The 25,799-nt window shown below is 42.2% G+C and overlaps 1 protein-coding gene across 14 annotated transcripts in view; it reads right to left on the bottom strand.

Moving 5' to 3' along the window:
- KIAA1217 (KIAA1217 ortholog) overlaps window positions 1–25,799 on the bottom strand; it is a 175,905-nt gene that overhangs the window by 2,098 nt on the left and 148,008 nt on the right. For 10 of the 14 annotated variants that reach the window (XM_058831437.1, XM_058831443.1, XM_058831440.1 and 7 more), the window contains 11 exons: window positions 24,333–24,508; window positions 17,804–17,934; window positions 17,417–17,564; window positions 15,273–15,768; window positions 14,261–14,441; window positions 9,708–9,862; window positions 8,948–9,094; window positions 5,539–5,658; window positions 2,622–2,699; window positions 830–2,506; window positions 250–372 (listed from right to left, as the gene is read on the bottom strand). In XM_058831437.1, coding sequence (XP_058687420.1) covers window positions 250–372; window positions 830–2,506; window positions 2,622–2,699; window positions 5,539–5,658; window positions 8,948–9,094; window positions 9,708–9,862; window positions 14,261–14,441; window positions 15,273–15,768; window positions 17,417–17,564; window positions 17,804–17,934; window positions 24,333–24,508 — 3,432 coding nt within the window. The remainder of the gene's footprint in view (window positions 1–249; window positions 373–829; window positions 2,507–2,621; window positions 2,700–5,538; window positions 5,659–8,947; window positions 9,095–9,707; window positions 9,863–14,260; window positions 14,442–15,272; window positions 15,769–17,416; window positions 17,565–17,803; window positions 17,935–24,332; window positions 24,509–25,799) is intronic. The other 4 variants (XM_058831442.1, XM_058831436.1, XM_058831451.1 and 1 more) reach the window with 3 other exon arrangements.

Raw genomic sequence — 25,799 nt, forward strand, 5'->3', positions numbered from 1 at the left:
AAACCCAATAAACAAACAAACAAACAACCCAAAACCCAACCAAACAAAAAAAGCAGCAGGTGTTTTATTGCAGACGTGCATGCACAAGCATGGTGAAAAGATCAGTACTGTCATGCCCCCAGGATCCAGGATGTCCAGTTAGACCTCAGGCATCCGATATTTGGTATAATTTCAGTCAGTTACTGGAGTTTTTAAATAAACAAACAACACAAAATGTCCGTCCAAACACCGGGTTTAGGGTAAAACTACCTGTCTGTATTGGCGTGGATCCTGCAGCTTGTGCTGTTTGCCTGATTTCTCCATGCTTCCTTGTCTAGTTTTTGAAGCCATGGGGACTGGCATCCGGCTTGTCTGGGAGGCAGCGCTGGAGCCCTGTGGAAAGGAGTGGAGGGACAGGGAGGGGAGACAAGAAGGAGTGGTCAGTGCCAGAGTGCTTGAAGAGAGGACTGCACACCATGCGCCAAAAAAAAGCCACAGTACTACATGCAGGGAAAGTTCAGGAGCTTCACACCACAGGTGTTAATTTCCAGAATCAAATGGAGAAAACTGCTCAGCTACTGATCAGCCTGGATTTCATGTCAGTGACACTTGTCATTTCACACAGCGGATTATTCGACCCAGCTCCCCTGCATTTGCCCATCACCAATCAGCAGCAAAGATTAAAAAAAAACCCCAAAAACCAATGGTCTATTAGCTGTTAGACACCTTGTGGGGAGCCCAAACAAGCCACCTGAAAGGAAGCAAACAAATCACAAGACCCTCTTGTTTAATGGTGATTATTGCAGATTTTAGAAAGCAGCTGGAGGTTTGATTTCTTGGACTAAGGTACCTTACGTGAAGTGGCTGGGAGTGATGCAGGGGGCTCTACACCAGCAAGGCTCTCATCCAGCACTACACGCTCTCGGGATGGGGTCTCTGGTACTATCTGGGCAGAGAAGGGGACAGTGCTTCCCTCAGAGGTGTATGTGTTTTCAGGGATAGGTTTTGGACTCATTTCACTGATGGTGTTTTCCAGCTGCTTTATAGTCTGCTCAAGGCTGTCTAGCGTTCTGTATGTACTCTGTCGAATTTCATCAGTCCTAGATAGGGACACTGCAGCTCCAGAGGGTCCCTCTTGCTTCCCAGAAGGGCTTTTATCACTCTCCTCAGACTGCGACCTAGTGATTTCAAATCTCTTTGCTTCCTTGTGCTGCTTCAGTGTCCCATCTTCCTCCTCTTCTTCATAGACCACAACCTGCAAGGTCTTCTTCCCAGTCTTGGTTCCTGTCCGTATCGCCTGTGTCAGAGCGGCCAGCTGCTTTTTAGGGAATTTAAACTTAAATTTTTTCTTAGAATCCTGCCTGCTTCCCAACTGCTCGGCAGAGTCAGAGTTTCCTTCTGTGTTTAGCCCATAGATCTGACGGTATTTGTTAAAATTTGTCTTTGTGCTTTCCTCCTCTGCAGGAGGTCTGCTTTCTGCAGAGTCAGACTGAAGGTTAAATAGGTATGGTCCCTGGGGACCATGAGCTGCAGAATGCTCTGTGGTTGCTTTTGTGTCATGTACTGGTGACTCCTCCTTCTGCCTCTCACAGATTTCATGTGCTTCATTTTCTTCCTCCTCCTCTTCTTCTATCTTCTCATCTGTCATCATTTTTTCCAATTCCTCATCACATTCCTCAAAAATCGTAGAAAGCCGTTTGTACGCTGACCTAATATCCATCGGTTCATCAAAAATTATGATGACAGGTTTTTTGTCCAAACACACCACTGGCTCCTCGCTGTCTGCGTTCTCAGGGATGCTCTTCTCTGATGCCACATCCTTCCTAGCCTCGATGTTGACTGTTTGCACATCTCCTCCTTTCCGGCTGACTATGTCGTGAACTTCCCCACTCGAGAGCACCTGGACAGCTGTTTTAGTAATCATGAAGGCAATGTTTTCTGTGGGTGGGTTGTCCTCACTTGGAGAGCTGGCTGGAGAGTCTGTCTCTTCAATGCTGCTCACACTGTTTGCTCTGGACACTTTGGGTCTCAGCACAACCTGATTGTAGCTGGCTGCAGCAACTTCTTGCTCCTGCAAGGAAGGTTGAGGCCCCACAGCCTCCTGCGTGTGCCTCAGGAGAGGGGCAACGCTGCTGACAGGGATGTGCTTGCCCGTGCTCTGCAAGGCTTCACCCTGCAGCACACCCTGGTGAGCATCTCTTGGCAGTCTGTAGTTTGGTTTTTGTTTTCCAGTCTCAACGGCTGGAAAACGTGATCCCAAGATATCTTGAGCCCCTCTTCGTTCGTCCTCCTCTGGCAAACTGACACCAGACAGGTTTGTGCTCATATTCTGAAGGTTTTTGTTAGAATAGTCTGTACTGTCTACAAACAAACCCTTGCTAAATGTAGGACTGTCATTCATTGAAAAGCCAATTTTACTGTCAGCTGTACTGGATGAATCAGAACCCAATTCTTCTTCAGTTCTCCCTTCCCTCTTCTCTTTAGGATGGTCACTATCTGTGGGAGATCCTGTTGTAGCCCCATACACCTAAGGGGGAAAGTTGGATTACTTAGTTATTCAGGGCTTTTATCTTTACAGGACTTTTTTTTTTTTTTTTCCCCCAAGATTAATCTCAGGGGAAGCGCAGACCTCGTGAACTCACCACTCCATTTACTGCTGCAGAGACATGTCTCAAGCTGTCATCTGATTCCTGTCTTTCTTCGGGGCAAAATTCCAAATTCTGGCAGAACAGTGCATGATGTTACTGCTTTGTGCTATGCATTAGGTCAGGATGGGATGTTACCTTGTTTTAACAAGGCCTCCAGAATATGCATAAGCACATTAATTACCCTATTTCCAACACAGTGCTCCATGACCTGTTCAGCTTCCTGCTAAACCCCACCACCCCTGCCCCCCCATGTTTTTCTAAGTCTGAAGCTGAAGTCTCAACAGTATCTGGTCACATTCTGCTGGGACACATCAAAGGGAGGCTGATGTGGAAGGGCTGACAGCAAGCCTGGCTTGCCTTGAAAGGAAGTTTTATACCAGTAAAAGCTGATTTTCAAGTTACATTTTGCTCCTTCTAATGGTGGTCACACCTGAGCAGTGCTGGTCCATCACAATTAGTATCATTACAGTCTGAGCACTTTAAAATCCTTGCTGCAGCTTAGAAGTATTCCATCAGAATTACCAGTGGCACCCTGTGGTGCCTGTGGAAGTACAGAATGAAACACTGAACTATATTCACTTATTGCAGAAATGCCAAACACCAAAAACTGGCTCAGAAGAAGTATGTTTATTCCCAGCAATGAAACTTCAGGGGAACATTTTTCTTTATCTGCAAGTGAGGACCCCTGGAAATGCTGTTTCATAACACCAGGCTTTTCTCTGAGGCTTGGTTTAACAAAACACTAATCATCAAGGGTGAAGGATTGACCTGTGCAGACACCATGACTATGAATGAGTAAGAGAAATCTACTGTCAAAATCTCACCAAGAAGGAAAGTAATTTGGCCTCGAGTGCCCAAAGGCAGTGAACCAAAAGCAGTAATGCTGACATTGCTTGCTTGAGACTAGAAGCTGACTCCTAACACACCAGAAGGACAAATCATACTTTGAGCATCAAGATGTGCAGAATAGTCAGGAGCATTGCTCTCCCAGCTGAGATGGATGAGTGATGCTGCAGGGATCCCCAGGTTGGCTGTGCATGCATGCCCCATGCATATGGAGGTTCACAAGTTTTCACACCTCATGTAATGTTATGTACTATTGGAGGATTTTACATAGACAAACTTTACTCACAATCAAAACATAAAAACAAGAAAGTCACTCATACACCAGAGTCACAGTTCACCTCCTCAAAGGCTTGCTCAGCAATAACAAGACTGAACAGCTGCTCCATGGATACCTTGACATCCCTCATATTTCTCATACAAGTCAGCACAGCAGCAAGGCCTCAGTGGGCAGGCTGACAATGTCTGCACGTTGTGCTGAGAGGCACTTTGGGAACTAAACACCGGAGCTTGTGATCCCCTCAGGCCCTGACTTGCTCAGTGCCTCCCAGTCCCACGACATGTCAGACACCCCAGTATTAGGCCAAGTCACTTAATGGCACTTGTTGCCTCTGGATATGCTGACTGTGTATCTTTTTTTAGCAACTTCCACTTCTAGTTCCAAGCACCAGTTCAACACCTCATGGTGTCCTTGTACAATTGATATCATTTTAGGAACTTCCGCTTTTCTACTAAAAAAATAAAACAACAACAAAACTCATTTCCTCAATGATTTTATCATGACCATAATGTTCCATATTTAAAGCCAATAAACACTCTGTCATGTCAGATTACAAAAACAGATGTCATTAACCTTAATTTCCAGGACTCTGTGCTATTCAAATAAATATCAGTTTTTGGCAATTACCTGGCAGCATCTTTCAAAGAAATGTTTGCGCTACAGGATGTGCAGTGTCCTGAGTAATGACCCAGGATTTCATGTAACAATATTCTCATTCTGACAACAGCAGTAATGAGGATCAATTCACACTTGTTTTTTTTCTCTGTTACACATTCATACACACAGAACAGTTTTCCTTTTTCCCTCATTCCCATGAACCTGTACCCGTACCCAGCCTGCTGTTTGCAGCTTGACCAGAACTTCTGTTTGGGCAGCTCCAACACATGTCCTTGAGTGCAACTGCCCTGACCTGGTAGCATTTGCATAGACACACAAAATGCAGGAGAAGGCTGAAATGCTGTGCTGAAGAGCTGTGTTTTCTTTCCCCACCATACCCACCTTCACTGCAAACTGACATTTGGCTGACAAGTTGTCATGCCTGCACAACTCCCTAACCCCAGCAGTGATTAAACTCATTATTCTTAAACACAAAAAAGAGGTCTGCAAGGGCAGAAATAGTTGTCCTTTTCTTGTCCTGCACATTGGCTGCCTGCTAAGTCAAATCAGCTCAATTGGCAACTCCAGTCCACACACAGCTGTGAATTTTAACCTTGACCTGCCTACAGCCCCAGACACACAGCACCTCTTAGTCCCATGACTGAATTTTGGGCCTTAATTTTCAGCACAAGGGAAAATTCCTCCCATCCACTTTGACTCTGTCATCCAATGAAATGAATGGGATTTCTGAATATTTAACAACTATTTTTGGAGCCAACAAATGGAACAAAATAAAGCACAAATTCTCAAATTTTCTCTAGAGGCTGTGAGGAACTATTAACTCCCCTCAAACTTAGGAGAGATGCTCCACCGTCCATCACCAGAACAGTAGGGGAAGGATGTTCTAAGTAGTATGAGCATCTCTGACAGACAATGATGGATCCTGTTTTGATTTCACAGAACCATAAAACTTCATGCAACCATTGTACAACTGCTGATGAGACACATAATATAGTTTAATATAGAGTTCTGTACGAGCGTTTCTGAGCCGTATGGAGATAAAAGGAAGGAAAGCACTGGGCAGTGGTGGGTGGGGGTTAAAGAGAACAGGATGCAAGATATAAGATTAGTTTTGAAGGAAAGAAGGTTATGCCAAGACTGGGTGGCATGTCTACAATTGCCACTTGTTACCTTCTTTTCCTTGTGATGCATTAAAGTCCCAGGCCTTATGTCTTTAACATGTGTATCATTTCTGGACTGTTCAGCATGACTGTTTGAGTTTACATCCATAAAAGAGCACTTCTGGAAAGCCTAGGAAATAAATACTGCAGGTTATCAGGAGACCAAGAACTTTTACACAGAAATATCTGGAGATGACCAACTAGAAAGAGTGCACTTGTGTTTAACAGTCACAGCTCAACAATGTTTTCTACAAGCTCATGAGATAATAATGGAGATTTCAGACTATCAGATTAAGAGAACCAGGGCATTCCTTCCAGCCTGTCAATACTCTAACACCATGCTGACCTCAGTGCTCCCTGCAAGGAGGACAAGTTTGATTTCTGAATTTGCAGACGATGGAGACCCACAGAGGTGCTGCAGACTATCCAAACTCAAGTAGGAAGCCCATGACAATCTTGGGGCTTGTGACAGCACCTGTTTCCTTGTGGCTGATAATCAGCACCTATTTCCTTGTGGCAAGAGTTACATACCTCCACTTTGCCCACACGAACTGTTATTAAAACCTTAAATGTGGAGATATGCCTTTCTCAGAGTCTTTGATAATAAGCCCTAAACTCTGTCCCAACCTATGGGTTTGTGGACCCTGGCCTCCCACCATGCATCCCCCAGGGTGTGGCTCAGACTTTTCAGCCATTTATTTTGCAATCCTCCTTTCATTTCCTTCGAGTTTCTCCATCCAGCTGGCTCCCAGATCTGGGGGAGCAAAACTATCACTGCAACTATCACCATGCAGTGCAGGCAGCCTCACCAGAATTTCTGTAGGCCTCTACTGGCACATGGCCTGCCTTCAGTGAGATGTGCAGGGAGGACACAGCAAAGAGGGGGGAGTGCTCACAGGAGTCAGACACACCAAGACATGCAGTAAGATTATATTTTTATACCATATATTAGGAAAATTATTTGATTCCAAACAACTCATGAAACTAATAGCCCTGATTACAGATTAGAAACAGGACTGTTCTTTAGCTACTGTATTTTTGATATGTATTGCACATCTATGCAAAATCAGAAAAGTAAGGATAACAAAAAAAAAATCCAGTGCAAACAATCAGGACGTAGACTTCCATCTGGTTTTACATCCTATTTGTATGTGTTAATAGATCAGAGTAGCTAAGATGACATGAAACTAATAGAAAAAATAGTCTTGCTCCTCACAATAGAGGATATCGACTTTTCCCCAACTTACCCACTTGTGGGACCAGTGATGTGGGTCTGAGTTAAGCATCCTCAAAGTCCTTCAGGCTTTAAGTGTCAAAAAAACTATTTCCCTTTGGTATTTTTTTATCACCTTTGCTCTGAAATAACTATAAGAGTCTCCAAATAGTTTGTGCTACAGCCCCTGATAATTATGATGCCTTTTCCTGCTACATTGAAAATCTCCACATTGCACTTCAGTCTCTTCTGAACCTTCATATTCATATTAGGCTTTTCAAATGGGATACACAAGGATACTTAGTCATGGATGCAGCAACACAGTGTGGATCTCACTGATCCTGTGCACAGATATATAAACATGCCACATTTTCACATCTACACCGGAAGCAGACACAATTTTGTGGCAACAGCAATGACTTGGGAGCTCCTGTCAACTTGTTACTGCAACTCATGTTTCTTTCCAAGACATGCAGTTGTGGCCTGGCCTATATGTTGTTCTTCACTGGACTTTTTAGTTCAGCAAAGCATTATGACCATTAAGTGATTGCTATCTGCTGTCATACTTCACTGATCTGAATTAAGATTTACACAGTAAGGATTTTAAATGTTATCCCAGGTTTTTGATGGAAATACAGAGAGACACTGGGCCTGTTGTTTCTCCCTTTGAGACCTGTCTATAAACACCTGCATCAAGGTCAGTGATTTCAAAACCAGACAGGTCTCAATTGTACTGCAATAGGGTTTTTTTTTTGTATACTGTGAGGTGCAAGATTTTTATGAGGATGCTGTGTGATGTTTGATCAAATTCTTTATCAAAATGTTTATAGGTATACAATTCAGTTTAAGCAGTCAAACCTGTCACTTGAGAAAAGTGTTGTCTCCTTTGACAGCTCTCTGCTCCATTACATTGTGCTCACTGGCATAACTATGTCTGTCCTTTAGTTTTTCAATTATTGAATTCCATGTTTCATTTCCCATCTTTCTGCCTATGACTGACACCAAACTAATGAACCTCTAGCTCTTTGATCAGGCAATTTGCCCCTTCTAAAACATGGCATTCCGTTAAGCTTCTAAAATATAGCTGGTATTTGGTATAGGTTTAAATGAGTACTGCTAGTCCCCAAAGCTAGCACTTAAACACCCATTCCCTGTTGAGTAATCATGCCTATTTCTCCTCCCTGGTTTCCCTCAGCCCCCCTTTCCATACCTTAACCTCCACTTCATTGTCCCCAGCTGCAAGGCAGAGGTTGCTTTCCTAGAGACAGAGATGCTGTGACAGTTTCCGTGTCCCCAGCTCTCCTGTCTCACCGGTCATCAACACACAGAGCAGGGATAAGGGTGAAGTGCTGCTCTCATCCCTGCAGACCAGCACTGGTGGGTGAGCTGAGGAATGGAGCAGGGTGCACCCATCAGAGGTAACAGCTACAGCTCAGTGCCCATGTCTCCTGTGCTCTGGATGCTCCCCGGACAGTACCAAGCCCACCTGTTGGCAGGTGGACAGCAGAGATCATCTCATGTTGTGACAGTTACCTGAAATACTGGAAGTTATAGCCTATTAAGGTGTTCCAGATCTCCTTTCCTTGTGTCAGCATGGAAGAGGGTGCCCCTTGGAACTGGAGCTCACTGATGGTAGCTGGAATAGTTGGCAATTACTGCAGGATTTTCATTACTAAATGGAACTGTCTTATGTGATGTCAAGTGAAGGACCAGCAAGAGAGCACTCTTCTGTGCCACTGGCAGAGTGATGCACCAGCTACACCACAGGGAATGGGCAATGTCCCAGTGTTCAAACATTCTGGGAAACTTTGGACCATAGCACAGCCCACCAGGAGCAGACCCAGTTATTCTCTGCTCTCACCAAAGTTAGCACAGATGACAAAGGCTCTCAGCACCTTGCCAGTCTGGTACTATGTGAGCAACATCAGGCAGGGACAACCACACCAATATACACCAATGTTTTACTTGTCCCATTGTTGCAGCTACTCCTTTTTTGACCACTCTTTCAGCTACAGACCTCTTGAACAAAATCTGGTAGTACTTCCATAGTGTACCACTCAATGCAACAAAGTGGTACTGGGCAAGGCTAGCAGACCTACTTTCCTTTATGTTCTGAGATAGAAATTGCACTGAGGTGATATTCACTAATATTCACTAGAAGTGATATTGGCCACAGGTGTCCTCATGTGCAACCCAAAAGGCATACCTGTAATTCTGCCATTATTTTATCTCCTTCCTCTTCCTCTTCATCTTTTGCAGCTGGTGCTACAGCATGCCCTGTGCTCCGAGACAATGCCTGGTCCTCTTTAGGGGCTTTGGATTGTGCTATTTGCCCAGCATCTTCATTGCATTCCTACAAGGGAATGAGAAAGCACAGCCAGATATCACAGCTGAACCCTCCTGATGCAAACACCAAAAACCCAACACTACTGCAACTTCTCTCTTGCAAGGTCCCTCTTTCTGCAACTTCATCAGTTCAAAAGCAACCAATATTGCTGATGTGATTATATGTTCACAGATTAAAAAGCTTCCTAAATTGGACTTCCTACCACTACCTTCCTCAGAACAGATGGGGAAAACAAGCCCAAAGAAACTATTGGCAACATTTCTGTAAAAACACTCTCAAATCTGACCTGATCATCCCCATCTGTTTAAGGCATGCTCCTTTTTTTTTTTTTTTTTTTATTTTTAATCTTCTTACCACCCCAAATGAAAGCAGTCTGTGACTTGCCTGCTGCATTACTAGGAGATAAGAGCAGCAAGACTCCTGTAAACAGAACTGATCAAATATTACTTGTTCATTTGGCCTAACAGATGTCCATCCTGGTGAGCAGTTTCAGTAGCTCTTCAGGACATAGCTCTGCCTCAACTTATTTTGTGGTTTATAGGCCCAAGCCTGTGTCTTGTCTCTTTGCCAGCATCTCATCAGGAATAAGTCTGACTGCCTAGAGTATGAGCCATCGAACCTTGAGAGCAGCAGCCTCTTTTCTGGCTGTATAGATGACGTCTCCTGATCTCGTTGTGGTCAGTCCTGACCCTGGCAGGTAACTGCGCCGTGGAGGTGGAGGAGGTGGAGACTTGGTCAGCTTGTCATTATCTTGTTCTCCATCAGGAGCTTCTTCTGCAGGCAAACAGAGCAGCACAAAGTAAGCATAGGTAAAAGAGAGGAAAATAGTATTTGCATGCCTGCCTCAACTGCAAAAGAAAAAAATGTCTTAAAAAGTGCTGTTGCTGAATATATGAACAGAAACACTTTTGGCATTCAAGTGTAACTGCCTCAAATGAAGGTAAACGGTGCTGTACTTGCACAGAGAAACTGGGTCACCTCACCCAGAAATTTTCAGCAAAACTCCTGTCCTCCAGGCAGGCCACTGCAGCTGGGTGTCAGCCACAAGAGGGACAGCAGAGCACACATGTGGGAAGAAGCATGTAAGGTGCAGGTTCTGGTTACCTGCTTACAGACACTGCCCCTCAGCCTCTTTTGACAGCAAGGCCACTGACATGGATACAAGTGAGACGCCAGCCTGGAGGCTTTTCACTGTTCTCAGCAATCCTGAAGGAACCAGTACACATTTCTGCTCTGCCTGGGAGGTGCTGCTGGCAAGGTGCAAGGAGCTGAAGAGCTCTATCCATCTCATAGTCAGACACAACTAGCTAAGTTCACACAAAGGCTGAGTGAAAATGTAAGCAGTACTCTAGAGATGCCACCTTTGCATTTCAGTGAGTCCTCTCATCTCTGAGCAGGCCAGAGGATCACCAGAGGCAACTGCACTTGCTCCTCTTCCTCAGAAGCATTTATTTTCACTTAATTTGCTATAATTCCAGGAATGTACAGTTTGCCTTTGAATTATCATATAAGAGCCCTATACATATCTTTCTAAGCTAAGAAGATTCAAATACCAAATACAAAGGCCAAGCAGAGCAAGCCCTTGCTTTCTGAGGAGAGTCTTTCTAGAGAAGACCAGTTTCAAACTGGCATTGCCCCTGAGGATGCTTCCCCACCAGCTGCCACTTCCTCCTCCCCACCATCCCTGACAGCATTATTTCCAGAAGCAGCATTACCGAGCTCATGACCTGTCCCTGTGTGTTTCTGGTTACAGGCTAAGCACCATAAATATGGCAACAGCCACTATTTTCACACTGCTCTTTACAGTGTTTGTTTCCAAGAGCAAAAGCAGTTTGCTTCTTCCACTGCAGCTACTCAGTGTTATATAAACAGCTGTAATAAATATAATCCAGAAAGATAAAACATCCTGCTTTTGTGATTACCCAGCTGTTTAGGGCTAAGTGTTCCCTCTGGGCAAATTATTGCATAACTGCCTGCTCCTGGGGCTCTGTCAGGCTCCTCCAACATTCCAGCTGGCCCTGGGGACTGGACAGAGCCCTTGTCTGACCCAAACTCATCTTTGTTTCCTTCTTAGCTCAAATATGCTCTGAAGCTGCTTAAACTTATAGAAATGTTCAGTTGTATTATCTCCCTCCCTGGTTATCTGGCACTCACTCGCCAAATTGCAAGAGTGAATTTCCAGATGCACTTTACATTAGACTACTTCCTTGGTCAATACACACCAACTTGGTGTTTAACTTCATCAGATACACTTCTGCTGTAAAATCAGAGTAATTTCCTAAGATGGTGTTTAGCAGACTATGATGTAGAGCCTTTGCAAATCCCTACTCCTTGTAATGGGCACAACCCATTACCCTCAAACTGGTAGTGACTCTGATTGCAAGAATTCCAAGTTTTTCTCACACTTAATGAGAGCAAGGTTGGATCAGAGACACGGACGGCACAAATAAAATATGATTCCTACTATCTCATTCACTCATCCACCTCATCTTTGAAATGGGAGATAAAAACACAGACAAGAAATATTGTCACTGAGTGTGGCAGGTGCACTGGTTATCGAAGCTAATCCCTCTTACAGCCCTTAGCTGGAGTCATTAAGGAGAGGTTGTGATGGTCAGTACGGTCACCCTAGGGTGGTCATAAAATTTCAAAGATGGATTTCTATTTTATTTACAAAACAATTATATTTCCCCAATATAAATGGGAAGGAAAAAGAATAAATTTAGAGGAAAAAAAAATTGCAGGAAAATTCTGTTAAGTTTTTTTCCTCTGGCCTATTTAAAGAGGGAGAAGTAAATGAAAAAAATTAATTCACTAAGCCCGAGACTGCCCATGAACAAAACCTACACATTATGGAACTTTCTTTGGTGCCAAAGGCCTCAGCACTTCTGTGAGCATAATGGGAGTTGTTTATTGCCAGCTGTTTCACTAAACTGCAGCATTTTTCAACAGGCACACACAGACAGGAATGAATTGCTCCCACCATACTGACTTCTACTTGTACCAAAATAAATCCAAAAGGTTTCAAAATAATAATGTCTGCCTTGATGAAGTCTCTGCAGTCAGATAAACTCTCTTTAATGGAAGCTACTGATCACTCATCACTTGCAAAAACCAGGGCATTCTCACATATGAAGGCACAAAGAGAGATTAAGAAGACTAATTTCTAATGTACATGCTAGAAAAAAATCACTTTTTTCACGAACAATCTTGATACAAAGATGAGACATTAAAGAAATATTTACAGAGTCATGTGAACAACTGTGTAAAGAGTGTAATTTTATTTTGCTTTGTGCTTTGCAAAGAAAAAAAGAGTTTCTTCACTGGGAGAGGTTCTGTGTGGAGAATAATGAGGCAACACGATCGATCTGGGTTCTGCGTTGAGCCAACAGAGGGCTCTGCTCATTTATGGCCAAAATTTTTTATGCATTGCATTGGTAGACAGGTGGTCTGTCTTTTCTTATGCTGCTCAGTTTTCAAGTCTACAGCAGAATGGTACTGAACTTTTCATCCTCAGTCATAGAAGAGCTGAGTGGTATGTGAGATATTTAATCAGATATTGAGAAGTTTTGCTGTTCCTGTATTTATGTTACTATTGCAGGATTCATTATGCACAACAGAAGGCAAATGTCTCAATCTAATCAAACTTGTTCTTAAATCTGCTGGCTGCACCCTGTGCAAAACTGTATCCTAGAAGTGGATTAGTTAACCATGCAACTTACAAAACTTCGCAGTTACTGTGCTCTGCACTTTTTAAGATGTCACAGCTCACTGCACCCATATGGTACTTATTTTCACCAACTTCTTCTATTTATGCCACACATTATACAAGCTAATTGTGTTGATAGCCAGTAATCTCACTGAAAGGTGCCAGAATTCTAAAATTATTTTATGAGGTTCAACAGAATTTATTTTAAACATGCATGTTGCAAAACATCCAAGCTGCCAAAACTTGGCAGCGTCTAAGGTACACCCGGAACAAAATGCTGGATCTGATAACACTCCTCCCAAATTCTATATGAATTTGTCTACACAACCCCTAGGGCATTGGCTTTCAGCTTTTTACTATGTTGGCATGCCAACACCTTGAGTGCAGCCTGCAGCTCTGACCTCCACAGCTCCAGAAGGACAAAGTGGAGTTAAACGACGGTAACCGAATCTAGCCTGGGGAGGGAGCAGCTGGCCTGGATGGAGGGACCAGAAAGGCTGGAAGTTCACAGCTTGAAGTCTGCAGGGCAGACTCCAGGAGAGCTCCAGGACATTATAAAGGTTTTTCCACTGCCTTCATGACTTCATAAAGGAAATGAAGAGCTGTTGTTTGCCAGATTGGAGAATATTAGAACTGTGGGGAACTCAGTGAAGTATGATACCAGTTTAAAAGAGATGAAGGAAAGATCCTTCACAAGATGGGAGATTGCTGTCACAGCAAGAGGATGCAAATTCTATAAGCAAGCATAGAGGAATTACTGGATAAAAGTTCCATAATGGATATGAAAAGGAGGAGATTTGGATATTCCCTTTAAAATCACATAGGAGTGCTGGAATACCACTAGCAGACTGCATAAGACAGCTGGGTTCTGTGCTCCCCACACAGTGTCTCCAATTGCCTGTCAGAGACTCTGCTGGATGGACTTGCATATGTATCTGGGTAAGAGTTTTACAGCTGATGGGTGTTTGGCTAATGAGATAACCACAAGGTCTGGCTGAGGCATCTTTTTTGCTTCTTGGATTTTGAGTAAATTCAGACATGGATTTGTATGTTAAATTGTGAAAGAAACAGAACTGGAAGGACATCTCACCATCTTGAGACCACAAAGTAGCTCTACCTATATAATTCTAGTTCAATGCCAGTCTAAACCATTCTGTCCATTAATGGGAACCTTACATCCTCCTCACTGCCTCAGGTAGCTTCAGTGCTTCACTTTCCTTATCTTTATGAGGTTTTTTTCCTAATGCCTAATCTGGGTCTTTCTGCTTGCAATTGCCAGCTTTTACCACTGTTCTATCCACACACAGCAAGTTATTCTTGCTTTTTTAAGCATCTTTTTGTGTATTCAGATATTGTTTTGTCCTTCCTCAAGATCACAGCAATCTATAAACTGAAAACATTCTAAAAACCTATCCTTTCCAGATATGCAATTCTTTAGCCCCATTAACTCTAGCAAACCTTACCTGAGACTTCTAGCTTTTCTGCTGCATCCCCTTTAGGCAGGGCTGCTGGCTGGGGAGGCATCTCCAGGTTAGGAATGGACTTCATTATATTGGCCTGGGCCTCTTCCAAGAGCTTTTCAAATTCCTTTCCATTATAGTGATCAAGGTTTTGTCTTTTCTCTTCCCACTTCTTTTCAGCTTTCTAGACAAAACCAGTAAAGCATCTGTTTATTTTTCTGATTTCCATTGCAATCACTTACTTAAAAATAAATTCCATGTGTAAACATTATAGGTCAGTATGGATAGATTCTTTCAATTCTAGTCAGCAACTAAAGGAAATACATGAACAGTAATTGCACACTGTTCTGACTTGTACTGTGCTAGATTTGGCACAAACACATGACAGACTGACCACTGCTCCTGAGTGGCCACTGCTCACTAAAGGATCAAAGGCAAAATTTAAATCTGGGTCTCTGCCTTACTACATCACACTGGTGATTAAAGTGCCTTTCTGCAATAAGACACAGCAGTTCACCTCTGGGTTTTCTCAGTATCTCTCTGTGTGAAAACACTGGAGCTTCACACTCTTTTCACTTTTACCTCTCCATAATACGGGATATGGAGATTTAAAGAGTGAACGAAATCCACATATGCAAGTGTTGCCAGAGAATTATTTGCTATTGGTTAAAAATAAGGTATTCTAAAATTTCTAAAATAGAATTCTAAATTTTTTTCTCAATAAAGATAATTTTAAAAACACAGTTACCTAATTTTGGTAACATGTAATTTTTCTGTTGCATTTAAAATCATAAAATAGTTTGCATTGTAAGAGACCTTTACAAGTCATCTAGTCCAACCCTTCTGCAATGAGCAGGGACAAAATCAGAGAGTATCTTCAGAAGTACAGTGCAATTAGGGGTTAAACACATAAATCCCCAGAATGCATTTGGGAAGTCCCACCTGCAGCCTCAAGAGTGAGACTGGGAGCTCAGACCCAAAGAGAGGACAGCTGGTTGAGTAGAATACACCGTACCTCAATTGATACAGCTCGATTTCTGGTACTTGCACTGTGAATTTCCTCAATGAAAAGGCTTTGCATGGTGGTGCCATTGACAGAGACCTGTGGTGCTGGTGTGGCTTGTGTGGGCTGGGGTCCTGCTGTGGGCTCCTGCAGGGGTGGGGCAGCTGAGGGGTGACCACCAGCTGGCACCCCTTCGCTGTGACTGCCTGCAGTGGGAGAGCCCTGGGCGTGGTTGAGCAGGGCTGCCGAGTGCTGGGACTGATGGATGACAACAGGCGAGCTCTGCACGTGATGGACAGTCAGCGTTGAGAAGGGGATGACTTCTGACTTGACTGATGACACCTGGGACTCGGGTGGGATTGCTGTGAGGTTTTGTTGTGCATGGCCCTGGGTGGGCTTGTGCTCCTCTTGGCTTTTCAGAGTGTCAGCTGCACTGGACTTTTCCATGGCAGAGAATTGCACGGCTTGGGATGGATCCACACCCCTCAGCAGTCCTTCTGTGACGTGTCTGACAGCCAAATTGAACACAACAGTACGTGGTTAGCACACAGGCCAGTCGTGAGCAATACGTAACAATAAACTCTTGCAAAGAAAAAGCACCTACATCAAAACAATCAAAATGGTGGTTTTTGATTTTCCTGATGCTCTCAGCTGTATGATTTTATAGCTTTCTGTCAGAAGCTCAGAATTTTAAAGAGGCTACTCTAATTCAGATGGTTTTGCCTTCTAAGACGTTGACAAACCTTCAGTGATGTACTGGTAGTTTCTGACCAAACCATGAATTACAGTAGGTTGATTTTAGAGTGAGAATGGGAAGTTGATTAAACTGTATACAATGTATCTAGCTAAACAAGATGTTCCTGGACTAGAAGCACAGAAAAGTGAAGCTACATATAATGATATGCAGCAGTCTGGCATGTTGTCAGAACAGAGGCTTCAATTGAAGGTTCTGTCTCAAATGACACTTTACATAGGTCTTTCCTGTCAGGAGTGTGGGGTAGGATGAGCTGAGGATGTAACGAAGCAACTATTTCTGGCAGCTAGCTGTGAAATGTCTGAGCTTCTGAGTGTTGCAAGCCATCAAATGCCATGAGTTTTCCCATTATTGAAACAGACTTTATGAGGCTTAATATGCAATTCTGCTGCAAAAAAAATGACTTTTTGTAAAACTTTGGTATGCACAGCTTATTGTTCTAGTTTTCTTTGCAAGACAGATAATAACTGTAATAATTTTAAAGAAAATTAAGTAATAATTTTTAAGAAAAGAACTAATGTGAAAGGATATAGTGTTTGTCTGCATGGAAAAATAAGTGATGGCTCTCAGAAAACCTGTTACATAAACCATTTTATCCATCTGCCAGTACTGCCAAATCTGTTTTAAATATGCCCCAGGATATATAGAAACATTGGCAATCCTACATTCCTTAGAATAACGGTAGTGACAATAGGCTCATGACTTACATTTTCCTGTAATTGAACTAAAATTGAGACCACCACCAAAACTGACAATTTTGAGCAGGAATTAAATCCAGTGCTCAGTGAGTTTTATAAATCAGCAATCATTTGCTGTGCATCTATTCTGACAAACATGGTTAAACCCTGGCACTTAATGGACATTAAATTTTATCTAATATTTCAACTTTCTCTAATGCATCTTCTTTCCAAAGAAGAGAAAGAATTTGAAGTGTATTCTTTCAGAAGGTTTGGGATAATTTTATCCACTTGCACTCTTTTCCTCTTTTATTTCTTGTGTTACATTTTAAGGAATGAACCTTTCAGTGTCAGAAAATGTTTCTGTCAGCTTATATTGCTGTAAATACCTAAAGTTAATTAGCTCAGGTATGGGACTGTTGCCACTGTAAGTCTTCTCATCCAGGCACCTCCCAAATCTGGAAGCGCTGACTTGAGAGGCATCTAATCTCAACTGTGAGATCTCAGTGACTGAGGCTATTGGTCAGAATGGACCCACTGCACAGAGCACAGGAAAGGTTTATTTGATTTCCCTTGAGTGTGCTCTAAGAATAATCTATAAATACTGCAAGCAAGCTGAATTTCTCAGATTTGACACAGGTGAGGGGGACAACATAAATCCAAAAGCTGTTCCAACCCTGCTTGAGGAAATTCTTTAAGCTTGAAGGAAAAAAAAACTAAATCACCTCCTGAGCATGGTAAGGACATCGGTCATGCTGCGCACACGTTTCAGCAGGCTGTCCAGCTTGTGTGGTTCTTCCTTTAGGAACCTCACAGCTTCCACCTCAATCCGCAGGATCGCTCGCATTTTATTTTGCAATGTCGGGAACTCTCCTGCAAAGAAAACAATTGTGAAGCTGGAGAGGAAATGATAAAAGCCCTGGGCAGTAAAAGATGGTTGGGTGAATGTCAATTGCTTGAGTGTCTACCTCTCTCCAGGGGCCATGCAGCAAGCTCCCCAGTCCCAGCTTTAAGTCTTTTTGGAAGTGAAAGTTAATGCCTCCAGATCAAAGGCAAAACTGTTCTCTGTGGTTAAAAGGAAAGAAACAAAAGTAAAAAGGAAAAGTACATACCTTTCAGGGTAGCAACAGCTTCTCCCACTTGACGCAAAAGAAAGGCTCCATCTTCAACATCTTTCAGTGTAATTGTCTTGCTGGAAGCAGCAGAGTCCTTCTTCAAGTCTTCCACAAATGTCTCCAGCTCACTGGCAAAAGAAATAACATGGACAGAAAATTCAGGCAGGACTTTCATATTGCAAGCAAATATATGTAAACTAATGGAGTAAACTAAACCAGAAACCTCAGCTGTGGCACCTTTAAATCTGACACCACAGGCTAAATAAGTGACAGGATACCATGAGGGGAGGTGAGAATGCTGGACACTCACAGCACAGGAACAGGCTTGTAACTAGCCCAAGTCACTGATTTCTGTGACAGGCTGCACCTTGGCCTCCAGGCAGCTGTGCTACAAAGGGCAGGTGGGCTGGTAAAAGACAGGCAACAACCAAAAACCCTCTGGGGATACAAGAGCTCGAAGGGTACAGACACACTGTGCCACTACATCCAGCACTGGCCTGCACCTTGTGTTTTCTCATTGTGGATGACATGCAGAGGAATGCCTAACATTAAGAAACAACCCAAAAACTGGCACCACGGGCATCTTGATCCTTGTTAATCTGCTAGGTACTGCTAGACAGGACACAGGATCCTGTTTCTTTGAATAGCCAGACTGAAACACTGAAACAGCAAGTGTGCATTGTGTGCAGGTCCTGATCAGCACTTCGATTTAAGAGTGAATCACTTCAGATTTCCAGCCACTGCCATTCTATGCTTACTCAAGCTCCATCTGGTGCTTCCTTCTCACCTTTCCCAACGTTTTTTCCAGTCTTTCTATATTTCACATAAAATTTTGCAATACTTCAGACACATTGACTCTGTATTTGTTTGGGGGTGAGACACTTCCATTTGAGCTTAAGACAACATTGCTTTAGCTGGAGTCTTCCACAGATAGATAAAATTTTCTCAAAAAAACCCCAGCCTTGAGATGCTTTATGGGCAACTACACAAACATCCATGCAAACACTTTAAAAAGATCACCTCTTGAATATCTAGGAGGAATTCACTTCTATTAAGATACCAAATTAATTCACAGGAATATTCTAGGAAGCAGTTTAATCGCAGATAGAAAAAAATGCAATGGAAACTCTGAACTGACAAATCAGCTACTCATTTGAACCCAGTCTTGGGCATCATTTCTCACATCCATCATGGATCAGTTCTGCAATTGCTGTAAGAGAATCAAGTACAAAAAGGATTGCTAGGAAAGGGGTGGGAGAAGCCTGACCTCTGCACCATCTGCAAGTCTTGCATTTCCACGTATTTCCCTTCCACTGCCATGCAAAGCCAGCCATTTCCCAGACCCATCTCAGTGACATGGGGAAGAAAAGTAGGTGGCCAGTAATGGGATAAAAATAAAGAAAATTCCTTACAGCACTACTGTACATGTAGGTCAGTTTAATTTCGAAGCACGGTCCCACAGAACAATCCATGGCAACACAATAGTATTTCTCATACACGGAGAAACAGAAACACGATCAGCATCTGAACATTAAGCATGCATAGCAGAGAGTTAATTTCAATCCAAAACTAAGAACTTCAGAAACTAAAAAATTATTTTGAATTGAGAATCATAAGTTGTGTCTGAACAGATCACAAAAAAGTGGAGGTAAATGATCCTGTTCCCACTTTAAGACCACTTCTCCCAGTGACTCTTCCTTCAGAAAGCTGGGGGAGTCCCAGTTCCCACCAGCACAAGCAGACTTGCAGGAAACAATCCATTGGACCACACGATGGCAGCAAGGGAACACTTCTAAGGGTATTTTTCCAGCCGCAGAGGCTGCTAAAATGCAAGTATCTGCTGTCTCTGTCTGCCTTTGCAATACATACATGCTTTGCACAGACACACTCTAGCAGGAACCTGAGAAAGAATGTGGCCTACTGTCACTGTCACTAATGCAAAGGCTCCTGCTCTGCAGTCATGCATCCTCCCTAGTCTTCATGCCCTGCCATTGGCACTGAGGCTGGGCAGTGCTGCTTTGGGAATCGTAGGGTATCCCTCCTCCCTTTTGTAGATCAGAGCTGGAAAAGCAGCTTCTCAGATATTTGCATCTACCAGGCAACAAAAAAAATAAAGAAAGATGCTTAAATTTCTTCATGTATGGAAAGAAGATAAAGGAAAACACAGAACAAGTATTACAATGTTTTGGTAGGTTTATGCTTGTTTGAAATGTAGGGATAAAAGAAGGACTTTGAGGTTGCTGACACTAGCCCACTTTCCCCTTTGTTCTTTGAGCAGAAATGGAAGGGTCATCACAAACTCTTTTGATAACATATACTGTCAAACAAGAGAACTGATCCTAAAATTACTCAGGGGAATACCATATTACACTGCTTCATGTTGCTAACTGCAAGGGAAAAGAAACCTCATCCCTTAGGACCCAAAGACTGAAACACATTTGGTGGCCTCTAAAATTTCTTTTCTCTTACTGGGGAAAACACTTGGCTTTATAGATTGGGCTGAGCAAATTAGCAAGACATGCATATTATTGCAGTTTCAGAAGGCTAATATAAGATAAACAATTTTTCTGCATCGATATTCTACATGGGGAAGCTGAGGCAACTCTTCTGCTGAGATCTTTCTTTAGGCAAAAAAAGCCTCAGAGGATCTGCCTCAGACTGCAGCATCAGTAGAATAGGTTGCAAAACAAACTGACAAAATTAATGGCAAAAAATCACCCAGACCACTGGTATTTGCCCTGGAGTTCTATAGCAACTCGAGGTTGAGACAGCTGAACTATTAATGCTAAGCACCTAACTTCTTGATTAAAATTGCTTTGGCACCAGATTAGTGGAAGGTGTCATAAATGATACAAGTAGGATTTTTTTAATGGTATGAGGATATCCTGGGAATAGTACTGTGGTGAGACTAACACTTAGACCGGTGTAATGGACAGGTATTGAAATAAAGAATAAACAATAAAGAATCAATGAGCAATGGATAAACTTGCTGTGTTGGGTAGGAATTAACATGGTTTGTGTAAAACAAAGGTTAAGTCTCACAAACCCACAAGCAACAGAAACCTAGGGACAAAGTATGGCGCAAAAGGCTTTCAGCAAGATGTTTGAGGAAAAGCTTCCAAGAGTGTAAAGTTGCCATGGGACAGGCGGAAATTCTTTCATGGATAAAGCACTGAAGTAAAGATAAGGGATCAATGAACAGCTAACTCAATGAATGTATTTTGCTGGTGGGTTCCACAGGGATTACTGCTAGGGCTGGTGCTTTTCAACATACTATAAATAATTTAGAAAAGAGGATGAATAATATAACAAAAAAAAAATCTCAAAAGGCTATTATATTATTCAGGGAAATGCAATTAATGGTGTCTGCAGAGGGCTGCAGATAGACTATCTGATACTAATTGACCAGAAAAATACCGAAGATTAAATTAACTCCTAAGACATGTAAAGTGTGCTCATGACAAGAGGAGAAACAAAACCAAAATCAATCCCACCTAAAAGCAATAACCTCCCCAAACCCTAAGGTTTCATACACAGTGATAAACTTAGAACTGTTAATCATCCATTGTGAGTGAGATGTTGGATATTTAATGTAAAGCTCCTGTGGAACATGAGGACAGGGAGATCACACCATGCATGAGGTCACGGAGTGCCTGCATCTGACAAAGCTGTTGCAGGGCTCTCCTGTCTCCCTGTCCCCATCTCACAGTTGGACAACAGAATTAGAAAGGGCAAAGAGAAAGGCAACAGGATGATGAAATGTGGAGGAAGGCTTCTAGAGGAAGATAAACTAAGCAGACTAAGACTTCTCAGGCTGGAATAGGCATGAGTGAGGGGAAAGGGAGTGGGGGAGTGTCTATAACATAATGACTAGCGTGGCAAGGGTGAATATTCTGCTGTGCATTATTTAAGAATATGGGGATTGACTGACAGATGAAAGATTCAAAGACAAATGAAAGAGATTCTTCTGATATATCTTCCCAAGTATCTTCTACTAGTAGCTCTCCCAGACTGCTAAGTGAAGTTTTGTTTTCCTGGAGAATGGTTATTATTCTAAAAAAAAAAAACATCTGATACTTTTCCTAACAAAGTATAAATTGCAATTTACTATGGATTGTATCCAATTGAAGAGATTGGATGTGGCTATAATTTAAATACTGTGCTTATAAATCCCTTCTATTAAAGTGATTAAAATCTACAATATAGAGTGCTCACACCTCTGACATGCTTCTTATAATGTAAACACTTCATTAGTCAGTGTATCATAGCATTGTAATTTGTCCTTGGTCTGGTAAATCTTAAATTTGGGATCTACAAGTGCTACATATAACATCTCTAATGTTGAGTCAAAAGACTAGATAGAAAAACACCTACACATTTAATTCTGATTGTGTATTTCACTGTTACAAGTGTACATAAACACTGTATTTAACAGATTTCATTAGATATCCTCTCAACCATAATCCTGCTACAGCTGTGACACACAAGGGCAGACTTCTGTAGGCACCATTATGTATCTCTTGAACAAACTTTCTGCCCAACAGAATGCTTGCTTTGAAATGTACACCAACATTTCTGTTGTTTACAACATGAAACTGCCAATATGTTCATTTTCTTATTTCACAGAAATGGGTACAGTTGGAAGGCACCACAGTGGGTCATCTGGTCCAACCTCCCTGCTCAAGCCACAGTCTTCAGTTGCAGAAGAGAGGACTTCTTAAACTAAGATTTTCCACCCACAAGTAGTAAATACACTTTTGTAAGTATTGCAGTAATCCTAAGGCTCACATGAAGACAGTCTACTGATTTAGTCTTATGACTTAGGAAAGATCAAGAGGGTGACAGTTGAAAGCCTAAAAAAATGGCAATTTTTGTGCCCTGTTGCTTTGTATCTGTTTTTACATCTGCAATGGGATCAGTTTAGCTGTAAATACCTACAGAATATTAACCTTTTTCTCAATATTGTCAGTGACATTTGATGTGTAATTTGTGCTGTATGCTCTTACTATTAACAGCCATCAGCAGTTGAAATTATTGTTGTCAGATGTGCTTTTCTTTTGGGTTCTGACCCTGCAAATGAGCAAATACATTTTTGTATGACAAAGGAATCTCATTGGACACAACTGATGAAAAATAAGTGTTTGTTTCTAGCATGTCTCTAGAAGAGGTGAAGTAACATTTGAATGATTTTAGACATTTTCTTGTAACTTTAACAAATGAAGTAGCAGAGAAGTAGCAGAAACTGTGGGAACAGGAAAAATTCCAAAACCTGATAAAACAGAACCATATTGCAATCCAAGTCAAGTGAATGCCACTGGCACTTGACCTCACTCTGTATCCATTTTATGAGGCAATGCCATAAACAGCCATCACACAGATTGTTCTCTCCATGGAGAACAGACAATCTAGGAATTTGGCAATGAGGTACACAGGAGGGAAGTGAGGAACAGGAAGGTCATTACTTAAGACTACAAACCAGCTGAGAAGACTAATTACACTAGCATGGACCATTACTGCACATTCAACCTTTCTTCACAGGACTCTCCCTTAGTAACATCCAACCTTCTCTTTACAGATGCACTTTTTTTATTACAAAAAGTATTAATCTGACAATTTATTGATCAACAGGAAGGATCTACTCTCTTCAGCTGTCAGGCACTGTACTCTATGGCTCTTCAGTCATAATCTCCAATGACAAGCTGACTAGAACTTTTTCTCTAATGTGGAGCAATTCTTCAGGTGTGAAATAAACGCAGTGATGAGAAATAATTAGTTATATAACATCTTACAAAAGTGTTAGAATTAGTTTAACTCTTTATTAATTTCAGCTTAATCTTGCCTCCTGCTGACTCTGAACTAAACCAAACAACTCTATCCCATCAGTCTTGGAGATGGGGAAAAAAAATAGCATCTTCCAAAGGGCCTTTACATAACAACAAAAACAAGGTACACAGTTAAGCAAATGGAAATCTCAGCGAGTACATTTTAGACACGGACTGGCATTGCTGACTAGACTTGAACTTCAGTCCTCTATTTGAGCTTCCCCTACCTCTCCCAAGCAGTAGCCAAAGCATTTACTACTCAAATCTGATTTTTATATTTAAAGCCAAACTCATTACCTTCCTTTGAATCCCTCTGTTCTTGAGGAAATCTCTCCCTCCTTCCCTAAAGCATAATACATAAGGCTGAAGGGGAGAACTAGGGTAGAGGGAGGCTTTCAGAATACAGAGGTGGGCATGGTCCTCACAGTCACCTGTCCCTTTACAGGGGACTTCTGAAGACGTTGAAACTCTTGGTACTGGTGGGATTTACCCAGTGGGCTGTGCAGAGAAGGACTGCACAGGACTGTCAGGACCAGTGAGCTGAACACAGACACGGTTTTACAGCCAATGTGATACACAGCAAGGAAACATGGCTAAAACAGCATATATAAATGCAGTTTACTGAAAACAGTGGTAGAAATTTCTACTTTATGGGAGAAAAAGACAGGCAAAAGCAACAAATTTGAAGAGGTTTCTCAACCCACCATAACTTCTTTACAATCTTTTCTTCCTCGCTGAGGTATTTCTGCCTTTCTTGTTCCACCAGGTTGCGCTGTCGCTGCACAGGATCTTCAAGCCTCTTCACTGTTTCAATCACTTTGCCATTGATTTCTAGTTCTGCTTTCTTCACCATTGCCCTCAGCATCTCCTGGTTCTGCAGCTGTTGCACAAAAGAAATCAACTTCAATTTTTCCTGCTTGACTGACATCCCTGACAATTGCAGAGCTCAGGTTGGGATAAACATTACCCTACAGTGAGTGAGTGTTTTTACCTTCTTCTTTCCATCTTTAGCTGTACCTATAAACATTATTCCATGTATATATATAACTTCCAGTCTCAAACTGATAAACAAAAGATGTTGGGATCAGTATATCCCCTTCAATGCATAATTTCTGCAAGGATTGTGGTCCCTTTATTCTGCTTGGTTCAACATGAATCACAAATCAATTATGCCTCACGAGAATGCTGGATGCTTGACTTCCCCTTTCCATGTATCTCACAAGCTTATGCATCTCACTGCCCATACGTGCCTAGTGGATAATCCCACACATTAAAGTCACGGCAGGAATGCACTGCTGTTTTCAGAATGGAGATTTTCAGTCTCTCAAGTGGTAGAGGAAGGACTGTAACAAGTGGTGTAATTTGGCATAAGGCTCATCTGCAATACAGAAAACCTCCTTTACCCACCAGAAAAACCCCCCTTTATAATACGGTAATTTTCTGAGAACTGCAAGTCACACCTTCTTTCTTGTCTCAGCCTGGTATTAAGTAACTCAAGCATTAATTGTCTTGCTGATAGTGAGCTCACAGAGCAAAACATAGGTAAGAAGGCAAACTAGGCTGTACTCCTCTGTGGGTAGCCCTGGAGCAGCTATGAGCCACACTCAACAAACCAAACCTGTTTAAGTCTGTCACACAAATCACAAGATTCAAAGTGATAAGCAGGACTCCACCTAGTCACAGTTTTAGGATACAGGCAACATGAACACAAATCTGTTAGCACAGGAGCCATTTCACACTGTAAGATTTTTAAAAACACCTGTATTAACTGGGGACAAAATTCCCATTTTAAAATTAGCACTTGAACTGTCAGCTGTCTTCTAAACATCCAGGCTTAACAGCCAAATCACATTTAACACACGAAAGAAACCCATGACCTCACAGGAAGAATCACAAAAATGGGATACCCACAACACAGTATAATGTAGTAAGCCTTCTTTAAAATCTATACAAGAAAATTAATGGGAATAAAAAAAAAGTGCCTTTGCTGAGACAATTCTTTCCAACCAACATGGGCATGAGAAACAAACCCAGTTCCTTTCCCATGACTCTTTAGTCCCTGCGCCTCACTCTCTTACTCTCTTCTCCAGCTACACAACTTCCGTAAGAGGGAGGGTAACACCTCACTGCAGGGGTGTGTGGGTGTGGGTGTGTTTGAAACCTGGGCTGTG

Source organism: Poecile atricapillus, chromosome 2 (assembly GCF_030490865.1).
Source record: "Poecile atricapillus isolate bPoeAtr1 chromosome 2, bPoeAtr1.hap1, whole genome shotgun sequence".
NCBI classification, from domain to species: domain Eukaryota; kingdom Metazoa; phylum Chordata; class Aves; order Passeriformes; family Paridae; genus Poecile; species Poecile atricapillus.